Source organism: Mobula hypostoma, chromosome 6, assembly GCF_963921235.1.
Source record: "Mobula hypostoma chromosome 6, sMobHyp1.1, whole genome shotgun sequence".
Taxonomy (NCBI): Eukaryota; Metazoa; Chordata; class Chondrichthyes; order Myliobatiformes; family Myliobatidae; genus Mobula; species Mobula hypostoma.
Window position 1 is genome coordinate 144,432,568 of NC_086102.1, and position 25,587 is coordinate 144,458,154.

The following is a 25,587-nucleotide window of genomic DNA, read 5'->3' on the forward strand; positions in this document are numbered from 1 at the left end:
AGCTTTTCCTCAGTGTCACATCATCGATTGCATCAAATCTTGCATAGAAGGCGTTCAGCCTATCAGGAAGGGAGTTGTCGCTGTTGTTGACTCTCAGGGTGGACTTGTAATCTGTTATGGTTTCGATACTTTGCCACATGCACGCATGTCACAAAAGTGTCTGTAAATTTTCTGTGAGTACTCTTGCTTTTCCTTCGAGATGGCACGGGAGAGTGTGGCTCTTGAAGACCTTAGAGTTGTTCTATCCCTGACCTGAAGACAGCATCCTGATCCCTAAGCAGTGCATAAAACCCTGCAGTCAGCTGTGGTTTCTGGTTTGCCCTGGCAGTGTAGTGTCTAATCACAGCAACATCCTCAATGTATTTTCCTATGTAGCCAGTCACCAATCCCACATATTCATCAATGTTGATGTGATGATCATAGATAGCCACCTCCCTGAATACACTCCCATCTGTGCTTTCAAAACAGTCCTGCGGTGCTGAGGTGGCATCGTCTAGCTCGGTGCTGATCTCCCTGTATGCTCGTTTGACTTGTTTAGCCAGTGGTCTGTATGCAGATATTAGCAAAATGGATGTGTGGCTTGAGAATCCAAGGTGAAGACTAAGGCAACTTTGTAGGCTCCACAAACGTTGGTACAGACCAGGAACATTTCCTCAGCATTAGTATGGGGCGGGGGGGGGGGTGTAAACAGCAACAATCACAATGGCAGTGAAATCCTTCACGAAGTTAGAAGGACCATTAAAATCTCTGACAGCGGGGAGCATTGAGCCATTACTACTGAGGCATTCATGTACCAGTTCTTAGTGACATAACCATACAGATCTCCTCAGCGGGTCTGCTGATTGGAGATCACAATATCTCTGACTGCTGGATGGATGAGTCTGGAGTGGAAGTCTGGGAGATACATTTCTGTTAAGACCAGCACGCCGCAGTCCCTCATCTCCTATTGGTCCAAACACAGACGCAAGTAGTCCAGCTTATTTTCTAGTGATCAGACTTTAGCGAGTGGGATTGTCACGAGCATGAGCCTGCATCAAAGTCTCGCTCGAACGCCAGCAGGCTTACCACGCTTTTGAGTCCACACGCAGTGCTTCCAACGCCTGTTTCCCTGAGTAGCTATGGTAGGCCTTGGCATGGAGAGGACCCACTCCATGTATTAGGCCATAACTGCACAGCACCTTCAATATCCTGCTAGTCGGTGACGTAGCGTTGCAGATTTTAGCGTACTTTATGACCAGCAGTGCTTTTTTGACCATAGAAAGGATGAACAGGACAAGAAATTTCAGCACTGATTGGAGTCAGAGAGGCTGCTGAGACCATTTGCATCACCATCAGACAGTCAAGTCCCAAGAACAGCAAGAATGTGTCCAACCTGAAAATAGGATAGACCGTTCCTGAGGTCAAATAAAACATCTATAAAATCACTTAATGAGGAGACTTCTATGTATTTCAGTTTCTTGGAAACGTAGCAGTACCAGAAGTGGCAAAGACCCAGCTTCCCAAGAGCTTGCTGCTCTAAAATGTTATTGATGTTTTTTTTTTGCCCAGTGCAGTCTTAGCTAACGGACCCTCTCTCATCTTTATCTGGAGCTACCAGTGATCTTCCAATTTTTGGGGCTATTTGATGAGAAGCTGCCTGCCAAGCTAACTTACATTGAGTATTTAAGGGAGGTCATATTCAGACCACATCAAGCTTTTATGTTGTGGCTTTTATATTTGTGAACGTCTAGACTTGCTGTGTCAAGGCTGGAATCCTTGAATGAAGATGGTTCAGTTACATTGAGCTACAATGTTGATTTTGAAGATATGTTTTGCTGTAGAAATTGCCAGGTATAAAATGACTGAGGTTGGGATATGTTCGTAAATCCTCGAAATCCTCTGACCACCAACATTTAAAAGATGTCCATTATTTAAGTTAATTAAGTTTTGCAATTCTTCCTATTACAGCCAATCCCCCATGCTATGCTCTGGCATCTTTATGTCCACTCACTTATTCTGCCTGCATTCCTATTTCTCTATCCAGGGAACAGTGGATACTCAGAATCTGCTTTTTTCCAAAGATGTAACTATTTTTGCAATCTAAATGAACAAGGGGGCATTTACAAAATGTCTCAAGAACATCCAAGGCATTTTTTGATTTGTGGAGCAGTCAAGCGGCTGAAAGGTCAAATTCATTGTCTTTCACCCTCCTCATTGTCAGACCGAGAGCTGTTCTCACGGTCATCGCAGCTTTAAAGGGATAATCCTTTAATCCAGTACTCATCTTTAAACATTAAACTGTTTCAAACTTTGTGCCATGACCAGACCGCCCCAAAAATCATTCAAATAAGTCATCTAGAAATGAGTGCATTCTTTCAGATCTCAATGGCTCAGAAAAGAATACAGTCTGGCGAACAGATCTGAACAGCTGGATTTTGTTGCTCTTGGTTAAAACCAATGCCTGGTTTGAACTTGATAGCTTATTGGAATGCTTTTGATCACTGGCAAAGATCCGCTACTGCTCGTGTCTCCTCCACCCACGAGCCAAGTTGTCCACTAAAGACAGTGAAAGCAAAATGTGATAATGAAGCACTGCCAGGAAGACTAGCTGAGACTCCGTCCTTGACCTTAGTGGCTCAACTTCGGTTTGTCATGCACACTCATTGTCAAAATGAAGATAATCAGCACGATTGAGTGATCTGCAGCATCTAACTGACAGTAGAGTTGAAGTAAGAAAAAATAATGACCTCCTGTATAAGGTGGAAGGAAAGCATATATGAATACATATTTCAAAGTAAAAGTGAACTTAATTCGGTTTACTCACCACTTTTCTTATAGAAAATAAGTTCAGTCTTGAACTCACGCTTCTCATCCAGTGCTTTCTGAATCTGGATTTTCATGACTTCATTTGTTTCTACTCCATAGAGGAATTTACAAGCGCAGCTCTTCTGCATGAGTTCAGCTCGGGCATAGCCAGTCAGTTCACAGAATCCATCAGAGCAGTACACTATTGGATACAGGTTCAAAACCTGAGCATTCCCCAGAACAAAGTTGCTGTCTGTTGGATTGAAAAATAAGAACACATGGTTGTCTTTTCTACCAAAATGGATCTCCAAATCCCCAGACAATAAAGAAATACTGTTACAACTGTTAAATACTGTTATCACTATGGAAGCAATTCCCTTACATTTCAGTCTTAAAAAATTGTGCTACCCTGTGTACGAATCCGAGGCTATATCAGACTTAGATTTACAGAATTGTTGATTACAAGACAAACGTTGAAAGGAAATCCTCCTTATGTGGGTATGTATAATGCAAGAAAATTTGGATTATATGAAGGATTTTTTTTTTAAAAACACACTGTTGTCTGCCAAATTCAAAAGGAATCTGTAGAGAGAATCAAGAACCAGTAAGGGAAATGATACCAGTCTTTACATCTGTTCCAGGTCAGCGAGATAGAAGGGGAAATCTGTAAGTTGTCCAAAAAAATAAAAGAATACTACACACAAGAGATACTGCAGATGCTGGAAATCTAGAGCAATGCACACAATGTGCTGGTGGAGCTCAGCAGGTCAGGCAGCATCTATGGATGGGAATAAACAGTTGATGTTTCGGGTAATGGTGAAAAAAGTTGGAATGCTTTTGAGAGGTGAAAAGCCAGTTTAATTTTAAATGACATATACTGTACCAAAGAAATGTAGTTTCATAAGTAATAGACCATAACCATAATTCTCTAACCATCAATAATGTTTAGAGAATTCTCAGAGACATGGCATATATGGCCAATCAAATAATCAACATTTTCTGAAATATAGGCAGAAATGAGAATGTAGGCAACAGATAACATTAGATATTGCTGCCAGAATGAAATTGTTTCTGAATAAATTCGAGGAACTGAAAGCCAGTGTTTCTGGCTTTCTGATGGCTACTGGAGTTAAGGAATTATGCAAAGTTAGCAGCCATTAATTGAAATGAAAAACCACTTCAAATGTAGTTACAGGCAATAATCAGTTTGAAATTAAAAAAGCAGTTTCACAACATAGAACATTATACCACAGTACAAGCCCTCTGGCCCATGATGTTGTGCTGACCTTTTAACCTCCATCTTTTCTTACATCCATGTGCCTATCTCAGAGCCTTTTAAATGCTCCTAATGTATCAGCCCCTCCCATCACTCATGATAACATTTCCATGTACCCACCAGCCTCTGTATAAAAAACCTACTTCTAACTTAGCCCCTTATATTTTCCTCCAATCACTTTAAAATTAGACCCTCTCATAGCAGCCATTTCTGTCCTGTGAAAGTCATTGGCTGTCCATTCTCTCCATGCCTCCTATCTTAAATACCTAAATCAAATCACCTCCCATTCTCATCCTCCCTCACTCCAAAGAGAAAAGCCCATGTTCACTCAACCTATTCTCATAAGACATGCTCTTTAAAACATGCAGCATCCTGGTAAATCTCCTTTTTGCTCCCTTTATAGCTTCCACATCCTTCTTATAATGAGACAATCAAAATTAAAGACAATACTCCAAGCGTGCTCTATACAGAGTTCTGTAGAGCTGCAACATTATTCCATGGCTCTTGAACTAAATTCCCTGACTAATGAAGGCTAACACTCCATACCCCATCTTAATAACCCTATCAACTTCCACAGCAACAATGGAAGATCTATGGATGTGTACTCCAACATTCCTCTGTTTCTCCACACTGCTGAAAATACTGACATTAATCTTGTACTCTGCTTTCAAGCTTCACCTTCAAAAATGTATCACTTCCCACTTTTATAGATTGAACTCCATCTGCCACTTCTCAACCTAGCTCTGCATCCTGGCAATGTCCTGTTGTAACCTATGACAACATTCTATACAATCCACAAAACCACAAATTTGTGTCATCTGTAAACTTACTAATCTATCCTTCCACTTCTTCATCAAAATCATTTATAAAAGCCACAAAGAGAAGGGGTCCCAGGACACATCCTATAGACAGAATATTCTCCATCCACTACCACTCTCTGTCTCCTGTGGGTAAACCGATTCTCAATCCATGCAGCCAAGTTTCCCTGGATTCCATTCCTCCTGACTTTCTGATGGGCCTACCATGGGGAACCTTGTAAAACACCTTAGTAAAATCCATACAAACCACATCCATTTCCCTGCCTTCATCAGCTTGTTTTGTCACTTCCTTGAAGAATTTGATCAGCCTCATGAGGCATGTCTTGCCCTTCACAAAGTTATGCTGACTATCCCTAATCATCAATGCTTCTCCAAATGCTTGTAAATCCTGCCTTTAAGTACCCTCTCCAATAGTTTGTTCACTTCTAACACAAGACTATAATTTCTAGGATTATCACTGTTACTTTTTTTGAACATTTGCCACCCTCCGAACTTCTGGTACTATACATGTAGACAGTGAGGATGCAAAGGTCATTGCCAAAGGCATAGAAATCCTTCCTCTCACTTCCTGTAGTAACCTGGGGTATATCCTATCTAGCCCTGGGGAGTTATCTATCCAATGTTTTTCTAAAGTTTCAGCACATCCTCTTTCTTAATGTCAAGATGTCCCAGCATATCAACCTGTTTTAGTTTTGTCAAGGTCCTGCTCACTGGAGTACATTGAAGCAAAGTATTCATTAATAACCTCCTCTACCTCCTCCAACTCTAGGCACGTGTTTCCTCTTTTATCCCTGATAGTTTGTATCCTCACTCTAGCCATCCTTCTGTTCTTCATGTCTGTGGAGACTACCTTGGAGTTTTCCTTAATCCTACTCACCAAGCCTTCTCATGCTCCCTTCTAGTTCACTTAAATCCCCTTCTAAGCACTTTAATGACCACCTTATACCTGTAGAGCTCTTTCTGATCATTGCCTCCTTGACGAGTAAGCTTCTTTCATTCTCTTGACTAGATGTTCCACATCTTTTGTCAACCACGGTACTTTCTCCCTACCATGTTTTCCCTGCCTCAATGGGACAAACTTATCTAGAACGCCATGCAAGTGCTCCCTGAAAACCCCTACATTTATGTTCTGCATTTCCCTGAGTACATCTGTTCCCAATTTATGACCTCAAGTTCCTGCCTAATAGCATCATAATTCTCCCACCCCCAATTTAATCTTTTCTCATACCATCTGCTCCTACCCCTGTCTAAGTTGCTGATAAAGATCAGAGAGTTGTGGTCACTGTCTCTGAAATTCTCACACATTGAGGGATTTATCACCTGACCAGGTTCACTGCCTGATACTAGATCTAGTATCGCATCTCCTTAGCTGGCCTGTCCATGAATTGTGTCAGAAAACTTAGCTGGACACACCTAACAAATTCTGCCCCATCTAAACCATTTGCACTAAGGATGTGCCAATCAATATTAAGAAAGTTGAAGTCACCTGTGATAACAACCATGTTATTTATACAGCGTTCCAAAATCTGCCTCCCAATTGGCTCCATAGTGTTTCCATTGTATATGGAGGGGGGGGGGTGGGTTGTCTATAGAATAATTCCAATAGACTGATAATTCTTTTCCTGTTTCTGACTTCCATCCACACTGACTCAATAGACAATGCCTCCACGATATCCTCCCTTTCTGCAGCTGTGATACTATCATTGATTAGCAACATCACTCCCCCACCTCTATTACCTCCTCCCTGTTCCTTTTGAAGCATCTAAATGCCAGAACATCCCTGCGTTGTGACAACCAAGTCTCTCTAATGTTCATAACCTCGCAGTTGCATGCACAGATCAATCAATGCTCTAAGTTCACACCTTCTAAGTTCAACACCCTTATTTCTGATACTTCTTGCATTAAAATATTTCAGCCCCTCCAATTGACGGCAATTATGCCCCATCCTTCCTCACAGTCTAACACTGTATCAATCTTTACAACAACTCTGACCCAACACTCTGGTTTTCATCCTTCACCAACCTAGTTTAAACCCTCCCCAACAGCTCTAAGCAAACCTGCCTGCAATGATATTGGTTCCTCTTAAGTTCAAGTGTAATCCATCACTTTTGTACAAGTTATACCTTCCCAGAAGAGATCCTAATGAAATTCTGACCCCAACAAGGTTGTTTTCCATCGATGCTGCCTGGCCTGCTGAGTTTCTCCAGCATTGTGGCTCCAGCATTGTGTGTGTGTGTGTGTGTGTGTGTGTGTGTGTGTGTGTGTGTGTGTGTGTGTGTGTGTGTATGTGTGTTGCATCTGCTACAGTATATCATCCCATTCTTACCCTGATACCCTGAGCGATGCATGGCACAGGCTGCAATCCAGAGGTCCAGTACCCTTGAGGTCCAACTTTTCAGCTTCCCACATAGCTCCCTATATTTGCTCTTCAGGACCTCATCCCTTTTCTTGCCTATGTTGTTAGTACTGATATGTATCATTACATCAGGCTGCTCACCCACCCCCTCAAAAATGCTCCAGACACAATTTGTTACATCCTTGACCCTGGCACTTGGGAGGCAACAAACCAATCAGGAGTCTCTTTCATTTCCACAGCATTTTCTGCTCCTAACTTTCAAATCCCTTATCACCACTGCTCTCCTCTCCTTCCTGTTCTCTTTTGAGTCACAGACCCAGACACAGTCGCAGAAACCTGGTCGCTGTAGGTCATTCCCCACTCCAAAAAAAAACAGTATGCGAAGAAGTATTTGAATCACAAACAAGAGAAAATCTGCAGATGCTGGAAATCAAAGCAATCCACACAAAATGCTGGAGGAACTCAGCAGGACAGGCAGCATCTGTGGAAAAGGGGAAGCAGTTGACATTTCGTGCTGAGGCACCTCATCAGGACTCCCGATGTGTCCAATTAATGGGAATCCGCTGTACCTTGAAATCAGGAACTCTAAGAGGGTCTCCAAAAGAATGTCTACTTGTTGTGATGAATAAACACAAGTCTCTGAGTGATTTAGTTCACAGTCACAACAGCCATTAAAATACTGGCCTATGAAGATTTTAGTCTATGGCAGTCAGTCAGATTGAAACATGTCATTCTGACTGACAAGCAAAAATGTTGGCAATACTCAACAGGTCAGGCAGCATTAACCCTGATTCCCTTTCATTGATGCTGCCTGATCTACTGAGCATTTTCACCTTTTATTTCAAAATTTCAGCTTCTGCTGATTTTATTTTTATTTTTATCTGGTGCTGACTCGTGTATTTCTGCAGATTTGTAGACTGAAGGAAGATCCAAATGAAAGGTCTTGACCCGAAAAACTGACTGTCCATTTCCCTCCGTAGTTACTGTCTGACCCATTGAGTGTCACCAGTATTTGATAGTTAAATTTGTGATAGATTAAGTATATCCAACTTCATAATTCTCTCTTCAGACCACCCTAAGATTACTGTGGATGGAGATCTTTCTGTGAGTTATGAAGGTTTCATAATAAGTTTAATTCTGCAGAGTATTTTTAGTTTTATTCATTTTCAAGATGAGGGTATTAGTGGCAATAATTGCCATCCCTAACTTCTAGAGAAGATGGTGGTGATCCACCTTCTTAAGCTGCTTCAGTTATTCTGGTGAAGATGTTCCTGCAATATTATGGAGTAGAAAGACTGAGGATTTAAACGGAACATCGCTGAAGGAATAGTAAAATAATTCCGCATCGGGATGGTGTGTGAGTTGAAATGCAACCAGCAGGTAGTAGTGTTCTCATTTTCCTGGTGCACTTGGTGATAGTTATAGGTTTGAGAGATACTCTTGGAGTAGCTGCGGTATTGGCAATATATTTTATACACTGCAGACATTGTAACTGCAGAGCATGTGGTGAGGTGAATGAATGGAATACCAATCTAGCAGGTTGCTATCTCCTGGGTGGTGGTGAGTTATTGCGAGTTGATCAAGCCCAGCTCATCAGGCTAGCTACACACTATCCACCAAATTCCTGACTTTTATTGGTGGAAAGAATTGAATTCACAAGAATTGAATTGAATTGAATTCATTAGTTTCAACCTGATCATGGACAAGGATAGATCTGGTCCTAGGGTTGAGGTTCCGAACTGGAAGAAGGCCAAAGTTGAAGAAATGAGAAAGGATCTAAAAAGCGTGGATTGGGACAGGTTGTTCTCTGGCAAGGATGTGATTGGTAAGTGGGAAGCCTTCAAAGGAGAAATTTTGAGAGTGCAGAGCTTGTATGTTCCTGTCAGGATTAAAGGCAAAGTAAATAGTATAAGGGGGTTTCGATTTTTATGTTACTGCGGAGGCTAATTAAAATAGCGTCTTTGTCACGTTAATCTGGGGAATGCGGCTTTGTTGTGTTAAACACTGAGAAAGTTTGTGCTAACAGTTTGTTTTTGCTTTAGAGTCTGATAAGAGAGTGCTATTAACCAATTGGGATAGTTGTTATGGTTTTGGTGTATTTGAAGATACTGTATGCGTGGGGTTTTGGGGCAGAAGGCGGGAGAGCGAGACAGAAGATGGACCAGGTGCTGTGAGTCCGCTAACGGAGTCGGACCCCGAGCGGGACGTTCGGTGAGGAGACGGAGACGGACTCGTGTGGAGCGTCTGGTCGACCACTGTTGTTGGTCCCAGGCGGCTGGTCGAGGTGGTCCGAGGGGTCGCAGGGTGAAGAAGAAGGTCCTTGAGCTCCAACGGTTTTGTGCACGAAGAGATTGAACTTTGATAAATGTGGCGCCTTTTATTTTCCTTTTATATTTTATTCTCTTTTAATTATATAGTTCCAGTAATATCTATAAACTGTAAATCATTTAATTGCATCTGGTGTATTGTCTGTTATTTGGGCGGGGTGGGGTACCTCACACAGCATCCACACAAACGAATTATCCAGTTTGGCGGGGCCAAGGCTGTTTCCCTAGACGACAGCGAGCCGAGCGACACAGAGGGTGGCCGGGGGGCTACAATAGGAATAAGGAACCTTGGTTCTCAAGGGATATTGCAACTCTGATAAAGAAGAAGAGAGAGTTGTATGACCTGTATAGGAAACAGGGAGTAAATAAGGTGCTTGAGGAGTATAAAAAGTGCAAGAAAATACTTAAAAAGGAAATCAGAAGGGCTAAAAGAAGACATGAGGTTGCCTTGGCAGTCAAAGTAAAGGATAATCCAAAGAGCTTTTACAGATACATTAAGAGTAAAAGGATTGTAAGGGATAAAGTTGGTCCTCTTGAAGATCAGAGTGGTCGGCTATGTGTGGAACCAAAAGAAATGGGGGAGATCTTAAATGGTTTTTTTGCGTCTGTATTTACTAAGGAAACTGGCATGAAGTCTATGGAATTAAGGGAAACAAGTAGTGAGATCATGGAAACTGTACAGATTGAAAAGGAGGAGGCGCTTGCTATCTTGAGGAAAATTAAAGTGGATAAATCCCCAGGACCTGACAAGGTGTCCCCTTGGACCTTGAAGGAGACTAGTGTTGAAATTGCAGGCGCCCTGGCAGAAATATTTGAAATGTCTGTGTCTACAGGTGAGGTGCCGGAGGATTGGAGAGTGGCTCATGTTGTTCCATTGTTTAAAAAAGGATCGAAAAGTAATCCGGGAAATTATAGGCTGGTAAGTTATTGGAGGGAGTACTAAGAGACAGAATCTACAAGCATTTGGATAGACAGGGACTTATTAGGGAGAGTCAACATAGCTTTGTGAGTGGTAGGTCATGTTTGACCAATCTATTGGAGTTTTTTGAGGATGTTACCAGGAAAGTGGATGAAGGGAAGGCAGTGGATGTTGTCTACATGGACTTCAGTAAGGCCTTTGACAAGGTCCCGCATGGGAGGTTAGTTAGGAAAATTCAGTCACTAGGTATACATGGAGAGGTGGTAAATTGGATCAGACATTGGCTCAGTGGAAGAAGCCAAAGAGTGGTAGTAGAGAATTGATTCTCAGTGGAGGCCTGTGACTAGTGGTGTGCCACAGGGATCAGTGCTGGGTCCATTGTTATTTGTCATCTATATCAATGATCTGGATGATAATGTGGTAAATTGGATTAGCAAATTTGCTGATGATACAAAGATTGGAGGTGTAGTAGACAGTGAGGAAGGTTTTCAGAGCCTGCAGAGGGACTTGGACCAGCTAGAAAAATGGACTGAAAAATGGCAGATGGAGTTTAATACAGACAAGTGTGAGGTATTGCACTTTGGAAGGACAAACCAAGGTAGAACATACAGGGTAAATGGTAAGGCACTGAGGAGTGCAGTGGAACAGAGGGATCTGGGAATACAGATACAAAATTCCCTAAAAGTGGCATCACAGGTAGATAGGGTCGTAAAGAGAGCTTTTGGTACATTGGCCTTTATTAATCAAAGTATTGAGTTTAAGAGCTGGAATGTTATGATGAGGTTGTATAAGGCATTGGTGAGGCCGAATCTGGAGTATTGTGTTCAGTTTTGGTCACCAAATTACAGGAAGGATATTGATAAGGTTGAAAGAGTGCAGAGAAGGTTTACAAGGATGTTGCCGGGACTTGAGAAAGTCAGTTACAAAGAAAGGTTGAATAGGTTAGGACTTCATTCCCTGGAGCGTAGAAGAATGAGGGGAGATTTGATAGAGGTATATAAAATTATGATGGGTATAGATAGAGTGAATGCAAGCAGGCTTTTTCCACTGAGGCAAGGGGAGAAAAAAACCAGAGGACATGGGTTAAGGGTGAGGGGGGGAAAGTTTAAAGGGAACATTGGGGGGGCTTCTTCACACAGAGAGTGGTGAGAATATGGAATGAGCTGCCAGATGAGGTGGTAAATGCGGGTTCTTTTTTAATATTTAAGAATAAATTGGACAGATACATGGATAGGAGGTGTATGGAGGGATATGGTCCGTGTGCAGGTCAGTGGGACTAGGCAGAAAATGGTTCGGCACATAGTGACATATAGGTTGGTGAGGATGAAGTCAAGTGGTTTGCTTATCACCTGCAATACCATGTATAAAGTACAAAGTAAATCTGTTATCAAAGTACATACATATCACTATATACAACCCCGAGATTCATTTTCTTACAGGCATTCACAGTAAATACTATAGAATCGATGAATAAATGCACACAACAAAATGGATAACCAATGTGCAAAAGACAACAAACCGTGCAAGTACGAAAAGAAGAATACCCAAAATAATAATAATAAATAACCAAGCAATATATGAACATCAAGAATGTGAGATGAAGAGTCCTGAAAAGTGAGTCCATAGGTTAAGGGCACAGCCAAGAAGGGCCAAAAGGCCTGATTCTGTGCTGCAGTTTTTCTATGGTTTCTATGGTTTTTCACTTCCCAAGAATATCCACGTTCTGACATACACTAGTAACTAAGTACCTTAGCTCTTTGCTTTGGAGCAGATAGAATACAGCAAAAACATACAGGCTGCTCTTTACAGTTTGCCGTTCACCACCATCGTCCCCTCACTACGAATCAGCAGGATTCAAAATCTGGGCCCCTGCACCTCCCTCTGCAACTGGATCCTCAGTGTCCTCATTGGCAGATCAGAGTCAGTGCGGATTGGTATTAATATCTAAGCTCACGCCCTTCAGCTGCACCTATAACACAGGTGCACCTCAAGGATGTTTGCTTAGCCTACCGCTTTACTGTCTGTACACTCATGTCTATGCACAGCTCGAGTGATGCCGATAAATGTGCCCGTGGCAACACTATTGTTAGCATGATCTCAGACGGCGACGAGGAGGTGCACGGAAGTGAGATAGTACTTCAACAACAACCTCAAACTCAGTGTCAGTAAGACCAATAGTGGACTTCAGAAAGGGGAAGTCACGAGAACCCACACCAGTCCTCATCAAGATCTCTGTGGCAGCTTCACGTCCCTAAGCACCAGTGTCACAGAGGATCTATTCGAGCCCAACAAGTTGATGCAATCATGAAGAAGGCACTCCAGTGGCTCCACTTTGTTAGAAGTTTGAGTATATTTGCAAGGTCACCAAAGACTCCTGCAAATTTCTACCAACATACGGTGGAGAGCATTCTTCTCACTGGTTACATCACAGCAGTATGGAGGCTCCAGCGGACAGGATAACCGGAAGCTGCAGAGGGCTGTAGAATCAGACAGCTCCATCACAGGCACCGCTCTCCCCACCTTTGAGGACATCTTCAATAGGCGACTTCCATCATAAACCCTCAACATCTGGGAAGTACCCACATCATGTTGCCACTATTGGGCAGGAGGCACAGGGGCATGAAGACCCACACTGAACATTTTAATAACAGCTTCTTCCCTTCCACTATCAGATTTCTGAATGGTCCATGAATACTACTTTACCAATGCATCTGTGACATATAGGTTGGTGAGGATGAAGTCAAATGGTTTGCTTATCACCTGCAATACCATGTATAAAGTACAAAGTAAATCTGTTATCAAAGTACATACATATCACTATATACAACCCCGAGATTCATTTTCTTACAGGCATTCACAGTAAATACTATAGAATCGATGAATAAATGCACACAACAAAATGGATAACCAGTGTGCAAAAGACAACAAACCGTGCAAGTACGAAAAGAAGAATACCCAAAATAATAATAATAAGTAAATAAGCAATATATAAACATCAAGAATGTGAGATGAAGAGTCCTTAAAAGTGAGTCCATAGGTTAAGGGAACAGTTCAGTGATGGGGGCGAGTGAAGTTATCCCCTCTGGTTCAAGAGTCTGATGGTTGAAGTGTAATAACTGGTCTTGAACCTGGTGATGTGGGTCCTGAGGTTCCTGGTCCTCCTTCCTGATAGTAGCAGAGAGAAGATCGCATGGGTAAGATGGAGGGAGTCTTTGATGATGGATGCTGCTTTCCTGTGACAGCACCATTTGTAGATGTGCTTAGTGGTGGGGAGGGCATTACCTGTGAGGGACTGGGCTGTATCCACCACTTTTTGTGGCTTTTCCATTCAAGGACATTGGTGTTTCTGTACCAGCCTGTGATGAAATCCATCAGTATATGCTCCATCGCGACACTATAGAGGTTAGTCAAAGTTTTAGATGACATGTTGAATCTTCGCAAACTTCTAAAAGAATAGAGGCACTGCTGTGCTTTCTTTGTATTGGCACTTGCATACTGGACCCAGGGCAGATCCTCTGAAATGATAACACCGAGGAACTTCTGGTTAAGACCGAATGTATGTGACAGCTCTCTGGTAGTCAATAAGCTAAGAAATCTGATTTTAAAAATCACTAAAAATACCTTTTTTGAGATAAATTATGTTAAATTTTTGCTGCAAACAGTGAACGGTTGAGTGAGGGCGAGGCGAGTTCAGGGGGTGAGCTAGTGATGTATGCTGAAGAATCATTGCAGATAGAGTTCCAATGCCCCAAGAGTGAGGTTGGAGCACTGAAAGGAGTAGTTGGGGCCTGGACAAAGAAGTTCCAATGCTCGTTCAACTGGCCTGGGTGTGGGATTGGATCGCTCTGGGAACCAAAATGATTGTAAGAGCCTGAGAGCGGTTTCAGACTGTGTGATGGAATCTGGGCTTGAAGTGAGTCGCTGCCTAGGCATGAAGCCTTTTGCAGCAGCAGTGTCTGGGTCCTAGTGCGAGGTACCTTACACTGTTCAGGCAATTTAAGTGCTGGCCCAGGGCCCAGATTGGAGGCGAGAGCCGATTTTGCTTGCTTTCTGTGATCTTCACTGCTCTCTTCAGGGTTCAGAGCCTTTCACTGTTCTGTTGTTGGGTCAATCTAAACACCAGCCGAGACAGACCGATAAAGCAGGGTGAGAGTCGGTATGAGAGCTGACTTTGCTCGCTCTCCCCCGTGGTTATCTCCACGGCCCAGATAGACCGATAAAACAGGGTGTCAGTCGGTACAAGAGCTGACTTCGCTCGCTCTCCCCAGTGGTTATCTCCACGGCGCTGAGGCTATGAAGACTGCCCAGGCTGCTATGCTCCATGCCCGCTAATATGATGAAGTGATCAGTGAGGCTTTGGGCCTACTCTGGGCTGCTCCCGGGTCAGATCTGAGGACTCATTTTCAGTTCGGAATGCTGTTGATCGCTTCAATTATTTGCAAGACTTTTTTTCTTCCTTCTTTGCACATCGAGAGTTGTTCTACTATTTTTATTTATATTATTTTCTTTCTTTAATTGGGTACTTTTTGGTTTCTTGCTTTGTGGCTATCTGTGAACAAGCAAATCTCAAGTTTGTATCATTTATTCTCTGATAATAAATGAATCTTGAATTTAAAGTTGTTGATTCTCTCCATCTCTGATCCCCTGACGAGGACTGGCTCATGGACCTCTGGTTTCCTCCTCCTGTAGTCTATAAACAGCTCCTTAGTCTTGCTGGCATTGAGTGAGAAGTTGTTATTGTAGCACCCCTCAGCCAGATTTTCAGTCTCCCTCCTATATACTGATTTGTCACCACCTTTGATTTTGGCCAGCGGCAGTGGTGTCATCAGCAAACTTAAATATGGCATCGGAGCAGTGCTTAGCGTAAAAAGCACAAGTAAAAGAGAGTACTAAGTATAATGCAAGTAGAGCAGGGGGCTAAGCACACAGTCTTGTGGAGTACCAGTGCTGATGGTGACTCTGGAGGAGATGTTGTTGCCAATCTAAACTGGCTGGTGTCTGCAAGTGAGGAAATTGAGGATCCAGTTGTAAAAAGAGGTATTGAGACCTATGTCTTGGAACTTATTGATTAGTTTTGAGGGGATGATAGTATTGAATGCTGAGATGTAGTCAAAGTACTGAGAGAGTGAACCCTCACAAGGCAGAAGGTCCCGATGGAGTACCTGGTAAGGCTCTGACAACCTGTGCCAACCAACTAGCGGGAGTATTCAAGGACATTTTCAACCTCTCACTGCAATGGGTGGAAGTTCCCACTTGCTTCCAAAAGGCAACAATTATACCAGTGCCTAAGAATAATGTGGGCTGCCTTAACGACTATCACCTGGTAGCACTCACATTGACAGTGATGAAATGCTTTGAGAGGTTGGTCACAACTAGACTGAACTCCTGCCTCAGCAAGGACCTGGACGCATTGCAATTTTCCTGTCACCACAATAGGTCAATGGCAGATGCAATCTCAATGGCTCTCCATGCGGCTTTAGATCACCTGGACAACACAAACACCTTCGTCAGGATGCTGTTCATCGACTATACCTGAGCATTTAATACTATCATTCCCACAATCCTGATCGAGAAGTTGCAAAACCTGGGCCTCTGTACCTCCCTCTGCAAATGGATCCTTGACTTCCTAACCAGAAGACCACAATCTGTGCGGATTGGTGATAACATATCCTCCTTCCTGATGATCAACACTGGCGCACCTCAGGGATGTGTGCTTAGCCCACTGCTCTACTCTCTATATACACATGACTGTGTGGCTAGGCATAACTCAAATACCATCTACTGTATAAATTTGCTGACAATACAACCATTGTTGGTAGAATCTCAGGTGGTGACGAGGAGGCATACAGGAGTGAGATATGCCAACTAGTGGAATGGTTCCACAGCAACAACCTGGCACTCAATGTCAGTAAGACCAAAGAGCTGATTGTGGACTTCAGGAAGGGTCAGATGAAGGAACACATACCTATCCTCATTGAGGGATCAAAAGTGGAGAGAGTGAGCAGCTTCAAGTTCATGGGTGTCAAGATCTCTGAGGATCTAACCTGGTCCCAACGTATCAATGTGGTCATAAAGAAGGCAAGACAGCGGCTATACTTAATTAAGAGCTTGAAGAGATTTGGCATGTTAACAAATACACTCGAAAACTTCTATAGTTGTACCATTGAGAGCATTCTGACAGGCTGCATCACTGTCTGGTATGGAGGGGGCTACTGCACAGGACCGAAAGAAGCTGGATTAGGTTGTAAATCTAGTCAGCTCCATCTTGGGTACTAGCCCACAAAGTACCGAGGACATCATCAGGGAGCGGTGTCTCAGAAAGGCAGCGTTCATTATTAAGGACCTTCAGCACCCAGAGCATGCTTTTTCTCACAGTTACCATCAGGTAGGAGATACAGAAGCCTGAAGGCACACACTCAGAGATTCAGGAACAGCTTCTTCCCCTCTGCCATCCAATTCCTAAATGGACATTGAATCTTTGGACACATCTCACTTTCTTTTAATATACAGTATTTCTGTTTTTGCATGTTTTTAAAAATCTATTCAATATATGTAATTGATTTACTTGTTTATGTATGATTATTATTTTTAAATTTTATTTATTATTGTTTTTTTCTCTCTGCTAGATTATGTATTGCATTGAACTGCTGCTGCTAAGTTAACAAATTTCACGTCACATGCTGGTGATAATAAACTTGATTCTGATTCTGATTCTGAAGAGCATCTTGATGTATGCATCTTCACTGTCCAGATGTTCCACTGTGTGAAGAGCCAACGAAATGGCATCTGCTGCTGACCTGTTGTGACGGTAGGCAAACTGGAGTGGAATCAAGTCGCTCCTCATGAAAGAACTCACATGTTTCATCACCAACCTCTCAAAGCCCATCCGACAGATCTGTCCTTCAGGACTTTGCTAGAGTAGATTCTGTGTCCTTGCTACTTTCACCATTTTATTCCAAGTGTTTTTGAATGTGGAGGAGCACTGATTCTATAGCTGAGGGTGGACAGAGGTGGTAATCTAGGTTTGGCCTGAAGACATGAGACTACATGGGATCTGGAGACCATGTAGAGGACTGTCAGTGATACTCTCTCCAGTCTGTGTGGCTCTGGTGAAGCTGTACAGCTGATGTAACAGGATGTACCTAAAAATAATGACAGGGTAGTCTGCTGCTTTCTTTATAAGATACAATTCTAGGGGTGTGAATATGTCAGGCTGTTGTTCAACTAGCTTGTGGAACAACCGTCCTAATTTAATACCAGTCCTTGGAGATGGACAAGAGGTAACACAGATGTCTGACATTTTCTGGGCAGAGCTCCAGCCAGATAGTTTGGACTGCTCTGTTTGTTAAGGTCAAGGTCACTGTCATCCTAGATCATTCTAGGTGTCAGTAGATGAACTCAGTCATGTATTTGCTCAGGATGTTCCAAGTGCCATACTAGAGTTCAAAACAAAATCCTCAACTTGGATAAAGGGACAGCATGAGTTTCTGACTATAGGAAAGCTCCGTGCTCTTGCTCACTTTACACACATCTTTACAAGAATCAGCTTACCACTGGATCAGTTCTACCTTGTTGAAGAGAAACTACCGAGAGGGCACAGATCAGTGGAAAAGTGCAGCATGTGATATGCGCACGGCAAGGGCCAACTGAAAGCAAAGACATGATTCTCCAGAGGTGGTGCCTTGGGTCTTGGCTGAAGAATAAGTGTCGGACAAGGCACCATTTAAAAGGCTATGGGAGAGATGAGATCTAGTGTGTCTTATCTAAACAACAGAACATCTCGAGTGCTGTGGGAGCCTCCTCTCACTACACTGGCACTGATTTCACCATCCGCCTTCCCCCGCCAACCTTTTATACTTCTCCAGCCCAAACATCACATTCAACCCTTCTCTCTCTCTCCTCTCCCTTCATAGCTCCATCCCACTATGTTACACTCCCCTGAGCCTTCTCTTCCACTGCACTCTTCTGACTTCAAACCTGACCCAGTTCCAATCCCTGCTGGGATTTTACCATTCCTGACCCCTGAACCCCCCCTCTCCAATGCAGAGCACTCCTCAGGAGAGGCCTCACATTCATAGTCTTTCACTCACACTTCAACAAGTTCTGGGCCTGTCCTGATGGCAGCCATTCCATTATCTTTGCCTCCATGCTTAATTCATGATAAGAAATCCTCACCCTCCAATGATAACCCTTTCTCTGAACCCTAATACTCCTCTTCCTTACGGACAATCCCCTTCTGGCCTTTTATATTCTCTTGACTCTTCATTTCCAACTGTCCCAGAGACATCACTCAACTTGACTTCTCTGCTCTCCTCATCCCCTCCGGGTGAGCAGTTCTCCACTTGCCTCTCAGCAATGTTTCATCATCAAACCCACAGGCATGGCAGCATCATTGTGGTCTGGTGGATGGCCCTGATCTTGCAGAGGGTAGATAGCCCTTGGAAACCTCCTGAAATCTGTCCCAGACCATGATCCCATCAATGAACAGCAGATCTCTTCTTCACAGCCTTTAACCTGATAGTGCCCCAACCCACCATTTTCTGCATTTATCTCCTTCTCGAGATTTCCTTTCCATTCTGGTAGACCCACTATTTTTGCCTCAGACCTCAGCTCTATTCTTTCTTTTGTTCATTCCATCCCACTTACATCCATAAAACCATAAGACAGAGGAGCAGAATTAGGCCATTCAGGCCATCGAGTCTGCTCTACCATTCCATCATGGCTGATCCTGGATCCCACTCAACACTGTACACTTGCCTTCTTGCCATATCCTTTGATGTCCTGACCAATCAGGAAATGATCAACTTCTGCCTTAAATATACCCATGACCTTGGCCTCCACTGCAGTCTGTGGCAGAGAGTTCCACAGATTCACTACGCTCTGGCTAAAAAAATTCCTCCTTACCTCTGTTGTAAAGGGTAGCCCCTCAAATTTGAGGCTGTGCCCTCTAGTTCTGGATACCACTGCCATAGGAATCATCCTCTCCACATCCACCCTATCTAGTCCTTCCAACATTTAGTAGGTTTCAATGAGACCCGCCCTGCATTCTTCTAAATTCCAGTGAGTACAAGCCCAAAACTGCCAAATGCTCTTCATATGTTAACCCCTTCATTCCCAGAATAATCTTCGTGAACCTCCCCTGGACTCTCTCCAATGATAACATGCCCCTTCTGAGATATGGGGCCCAAAACTGTTGACAATACTCTAAGTGCAGTCTGACTAGTGTCTTATAAAGCCTCAGCCTTTTTCCTTGCTTTTATATTCTATTCCTCTTGAAATAATGCCAACATTGTATTTGCCTCCTTTACCACAGAATCAATCTGTAAATTAACCGACTGGGAGTCTTGCACGAGGATTCCTAAGTCCCTCTGCTCCTCTGATGTTTGAATTTTCTCCCCATTTAGGTAATAGTTCGCACTGTTTTACCTTTTACCGAAATGCATTATCATACATTTCCATCTGTCACCTCCTTGTCCATTCTTCCAATTTGTCTTAAGTCCTGCTGCAATCGCTTGCTTCCTCAGCACTACCTACCCTCCACCTATCTTCGTATCATCCACAAACTTTGCCTTCAAAGCCTTCAATTCCATTATGTAGATCACTGATAAACAATGTGAAAAGCAGCAGTCCCAATATTGACTCCTGAGGTCACCGGTAGCCAACCAGAAAAGGCCTCTTTTATTTCCACTCACTGCCTCCTGCCTGTCAGCCATTCTACTACCCATGGTAGCCTCTTTCCTGTAACACCATAGGTTCTTATCTGTTAAGAAGCTTAATGCGTGGCACCTTATAAAACGCCTTCTGAAAATTCAAGTAAATGACATCTACTGCCTCTCCTTTGTCCACCCTGCTTGTTACTTCCTCAATGCCTTGCATATCCTTCGCTATAATGCCAACTTCTGATTCCCTGGCCCCACCATTCATCTTCACCATGAATGCCCAGGTTTTATGCACCTCTATCCCCCTCTGAGGAAAGTCATATGGCATTCTATTTCAATGTGGAATGAAGAGCTAATCATATCCTCTCCACTAATTCACCTGACAGAATGTTGTTACACTGAATAACTTCTCTTTTGGTTCCTGTCACTTGCAAGAAATCATAGGTGTAGCCTTGGGCTTTCCCATGGGCACTAACCATGTCTGCCTTTTTGCTGGCCCTGTGGAAGAATTTCTGTCCCAAACCTTTTCTGGCACCACTCCCCAACTCTCTTCTTCCATATCAACCGCTCCATTGATGCTACCTCCTGCACTCAATTTTATCATCTTTGCTATTAACCTCCACCCCTCCTTCAAATTCACTTGGACCATTTCTGACTACTCTTTCCCTTTTCTTGATCTCTGTATTTCAGCTTCAGGAGACAAACTATCCACATATATTTACTATAACCGAACAAGTCTCACGACTACCTTGACCACACTTCCTACCCAGTCTCTTGTAAGGACGCCATTCTTTTCTCTCAGTTTTTCATGTCTGCCACATCAGTTCTCAAGATGATGTTTTTCACTCCAGGGCATCTGAAGTAACCTGAGGGGAACTTGTCGTGAGTAACTCTCTTCCTCCTGGTACTCTTATGGCTCAGTGTAGCAGAGGCTGCCTGTGAGACTGGCATTGGGCAGGCCTCAGTGACTGTTCCATCCGCTCAGTGCTGAGGTGAAGGGCTCAGACTGCGCCCTGGATGGTCCAATGAGCTTGTGCCAACGCTGGATCTCTGCATAGACTGTCTGGATTCTATGTTGCCTCTCATCACCTCCTACGATGGAAGCTGCTGTTCGCCTCACCTCCCACCCCGTTTATTCTGCCCAGAGTTGCAGAGAGTTATTAAAACTGGTCAACAACTGCTCTGCACGCGACCACAAGAGACTGCATAAAGTTGTGGAGCCAGCACAGCACGTCACGGAAACCAGCCTCCTCCCCCCTCCCCCACCCCCCGCCATGGACTCTGTCTGTACTACTTGCTGCCTCAGTAAAGCAGTAATCAAAGGTCCCACCCACCCTAGGTATTCTCTCTGAAGTGTTTACCAGCAGGCTCAAGGATAGCTTATATCTCACCGCTTTATGACTATTGAATTTTTCCCTAGTTTAATAATATTGACTCTTGACCTCATAACCTACCTTGTATGACCTTGCACCTCATTATTTACCTGTGGCTGTTACGCTTCATTCTGTGCTCTGTCATTGTCTTACCTTGTACCAACTCAATGCACTGTATGAATGTAAGCGAGTCAAGCTTTTCATTGTAACTTGGTACGCCTGACAATACCAAAGCAATTCCAATTCCAGTCTCTCTGCAGGAACAAGCAGCTACTGTTTGTTAGTAACTGCAATGATCACCCTGGCCTGCCCAATACCACTTCTCAGAGGATGTCTCCCCACACCAAGCCAAGGGCGTTTCCTTCCATTGGGTGTACCAGAAGAAAGAAGAGGCCTATAAAAGAGGAATGACCATAATAGCAGGCCAAATGTTCTTGAAATCATATTTAAGAAACAGCTTTATATGGTACAACACCATTCAGCGCTATTCACAGAAGAACACCTAAAGACAGTAACAAGTTCATTACTACTGATGTGTAAGCAACATATTTTAAAAACACATAGAAGTGAGCTTTGCTACAGTTAGAGTCACTAGCAGAGATTCCACAGATGAAATTACTTCATGAATGTTTTTGAATTCTGCCTTTATTTCACAAAACATCAGAATCCGAATCAGGTTTATTATCACTGAGGTGGTACAAGTAAGTAAGTAGTGCAAAAAGCAAAAAGAGAGCAAAAATAGTGTGGTATCAATATCAAAATGGACCAAAAACATACTTTGACTACTGTCTGAAATAGTTCTCAGTTCTTACTGATTTTAGTAATTGGAGGAACCCATGGAACACACTAATATAATAAATATTCCAAGGACATGCTCTCTTCTCATGGTGTTACCACCAAGGAGGAGGTACAGGAGCCTGAAGACACACACTACATTTCAGGAACAGCTACTTCCCCTCTGCCATCAGATACCTGAATGGACAATGAACCCATGAATACGACCTCACTATTTTTTTTTTTAGCTATCTTTGTTCTAATTACTGAACTTAATTTTTATATATATAGTGGATTCCAGCTAATTCAGCCATCAGTTAATCGGGGGAGCCTCTTATTTGGGACAGCTCTCAAAGAACAAAAACAAATTCAGAAAATAGGCAGGTTTCCCTTCATTTATTTGTGACAATATGCCACTTAATTGGGACAAGAGACTGTTGTTGAACATTTTCTAACTAGCATCAGCCGTGTGCACGTTGTGTGGCCATTGTGTACATCATGCTTAGAGTGAACAGTTTTTAAATAGCATCAATGCATGCGTTTGTGTTCAGAAAGCAGAGATTTTTGTCACTGAATAACCAGTAGGACAATTCAGAATTGTTAAGCTCACTGTGGTTTCAAGCATTCAGACTTGGAAATGCCAGAAACAGCCGGGAATGAAAAGGAAACAATTTCACTACTTCAACAAGTTAGGATCTACAAAGAATTTGAAGGTATCAGCAAATGTGTTGAATGTTAACTTTGGTCCCCACCAGGCACTTAGCTCTAACCCATGGATCCAAGTAATTTTTTGTATGTGACAAATACAGATCATACTTAGAACGATCTTGCAATAAGCCAATCAATAGAGTCAATCATCTACCATTCTGTTGGCAGTAATCCTTTAAAATTCTGATAAAATATGCTCCCAGCATTTCCTTTATCTAATGTATTACATAAAACTGGTATCGTGCATCACGCTGTGGTCACTATGGCTTGTTTAACAACAAGTAAAAGAAAGGGATAACACCTGAAATCATTTCCTTAATTTTCAACATGTATTCACACTTACTGCTTCTGCTTTGTCCACAGAAAAATCTCAGATATTAATGATTAAAATCCCCACTGTGATGACTTGTTGCAAGTAACACAGTGCGCATCATTATTTGCAGTTCTTCAGATAACAAAACATACAATTTCTATCAGAAGTATCACCTAGATATGCTAAAACATGGGTTGCTGTTTGATGAAAATATCACTAGCTTAACAGGCACAAGACAATAACCATCTCTAATGAAGGAACCACCACCTCCCCCTCAATGATCTTTGATGAAACCGCATTGCTTGATAGCCACTATCAACATCATGGAAGGGTCAAACACTCAGTTGGAATAGCCATGTAGATGCTCTGGACATGAAATTGGAATAAAGGATCAATATCCTTTATTCTGAGTTTATCTGATTCAATCAAGCCTCTACATCACCAACAAAGTTGGGAGTATGATGGAATATTCTCCACTTGCCTTGATGAAAGCAACTGCAACAATATTCAGGAAGACTTGCACTACTCAAGTGAAAACAGTTAACTTGACTAAAATTTCACTCATCTCCCTAAAAACCTAATATCTGTGGAATGATAGGACCAATTTTAGAATTGGACATTTGTGAAATAGGTTAAATCAAAGAGAACACAGATGGAAAGAATGAATGGTTACTACAAACACAATTTGAAATTTTACATTTATAATCAGGAAGTTTGAAAAAAATTGGGCAGTACTGGCCGCAAACCATCTGCCAATCTGACTGATGTTCATTTTCAGACAGAAAACGGTGTCCAAAATAATGTAGTTAAATCTTTTAACATCTGCAATGTTGACAAACAGATTTGCTATTACTCCCCTCCTAAAGCAATTCTCTCTCCATGAAAATGTTTTCCTTCTTATATTAAATTAGTACCTAGCATTGACATTTATTAATTTAAAGAAAACATGTACGGCCAAATTATATTATTGGTGATAATATTGTTGTATTTTGCTTAGCATTAATTTTCACCTCCAAAATGAGATTCAAATAGAATACATTAAAATTAACCAAACCCAGGGACTTAATGAACTCTTAGAAATTCTACATGGCAACAACAATAACAATAACAAGTATAAAGACAAAATAATTCACCTTGGCTGAAGTTTGAGTTTGTAAAGTGAACAAGTGAACCAGATCAGTTTCTACGCATTACGCTGAGGTTAAATTAATGAGGACAGCCATGTTCATTAACATCTGATTTCCACCACAAAGGGCTGAGTTGTGGCTGTAATGTGTGAGTGAATTGGGACTTTCAAGGTGGGCAACACACATCAAAGTTGTTGGTGAATGCAGCAGGCCAGGCAGCATCTCTAGGAAGAGGTACAGTCGAGATGTTGCCTGGCCTGCTGCGTTCACCAGCAACTTTGATGTGTGTTGCTTAAATTTCCAGCACCTGCAGAATTCCTCATGTTTGCGTTTTCAAGGTGGGCTTTGTTTTGGGGTTTGAGCCAGATTAGTATTAACTGGAAGAGCTGTAATTACTTGTCATGTCTACTGTACATTGTCAACCAGCCACTAAAAAATTAATCCTGATATATTTATCTTACAGCTAGCGGCAAAAATTCCACCTCTATCAAGGGGCTTAGACTCCTAATTTAAATTCAAAAAGAGTCATAGGAGGCAGTGGCTAAATTATGATCAGAGTGTACTTTCAGTACTGCATTCACTCCATGCACTATGAGACACACAGAACTTAAGCTGGAGGTCCCTAAAGATAGAGTCATTCTGAAGAAATGAGTGAAGAAAATTTGGTGAGGGTTGGGGTGTGCGGGGGGGGGGCGGGTGGCGTGAAGAGACAAGATTCTTTCTGGATGAATGAACCAAAGTGAGCTGAAGAATCTTTTTCATCTCTAATTACTTTATGAACTCACTGGCTTTCGGCCTGAATTCAGGGCTGATTGTGAGCTGTCCTTTCTAATGAAGTCAGCCAGCATTTGACACTTTTCCATTTGACATGTACCAGAAAGTGAATGTGACTATGAAGCCAATTGCCTTGAATTTCAATAAATTTATGTGCTTGTGTTTACTTATTTCAAGTAATTTCTGAGAAGAAGGAACTTGATTAAGTACATTAGGAAATACGCATTCTTTCTCACTGACCTATTGTTACAACTGATTTTCCTTAATTAAATGCTATTCATTGAACCAGCTTGTTCTAAACTTTTAGAACAGATTCTGAATCATCCTAATTTCTGCAGTTTGCCCAATGATTTAACGTTTGTCCAGACCTGAAGATGTT

At 42.4% G+C, this 25,587-nt stretch overlaps 1 protein-coding gene across 3 annotated transcripts in view; it reads right to left on the minus strand.

The window, feature by feature from the left end:
• Nucleotides 1-25,587, minus strand: part of kcnh3 (potassium voltage-gated channel, subfamily H (eag-related), member 3) — a 648,677-nt gene that overhangs the window by 410,256 nt on the left and 212,834 nt on the right. For all 3 annotated transcript variants that reach the window (XM_063051908.1, XM_063051907.1, XM_063051906.1), the window contains exon 2: nt 2,804-3,037. In XM_063051908.1, coding sequence (XP_062907978.1) covers nt 2,804-2,933 — 130 coding nt within the window. In that variant the 5' untranslated portion in view covers nt 2,934-3,037. The remainder of the gene's footprint in view (nt 1-2,803; nt 3,038-25,587) is intronic.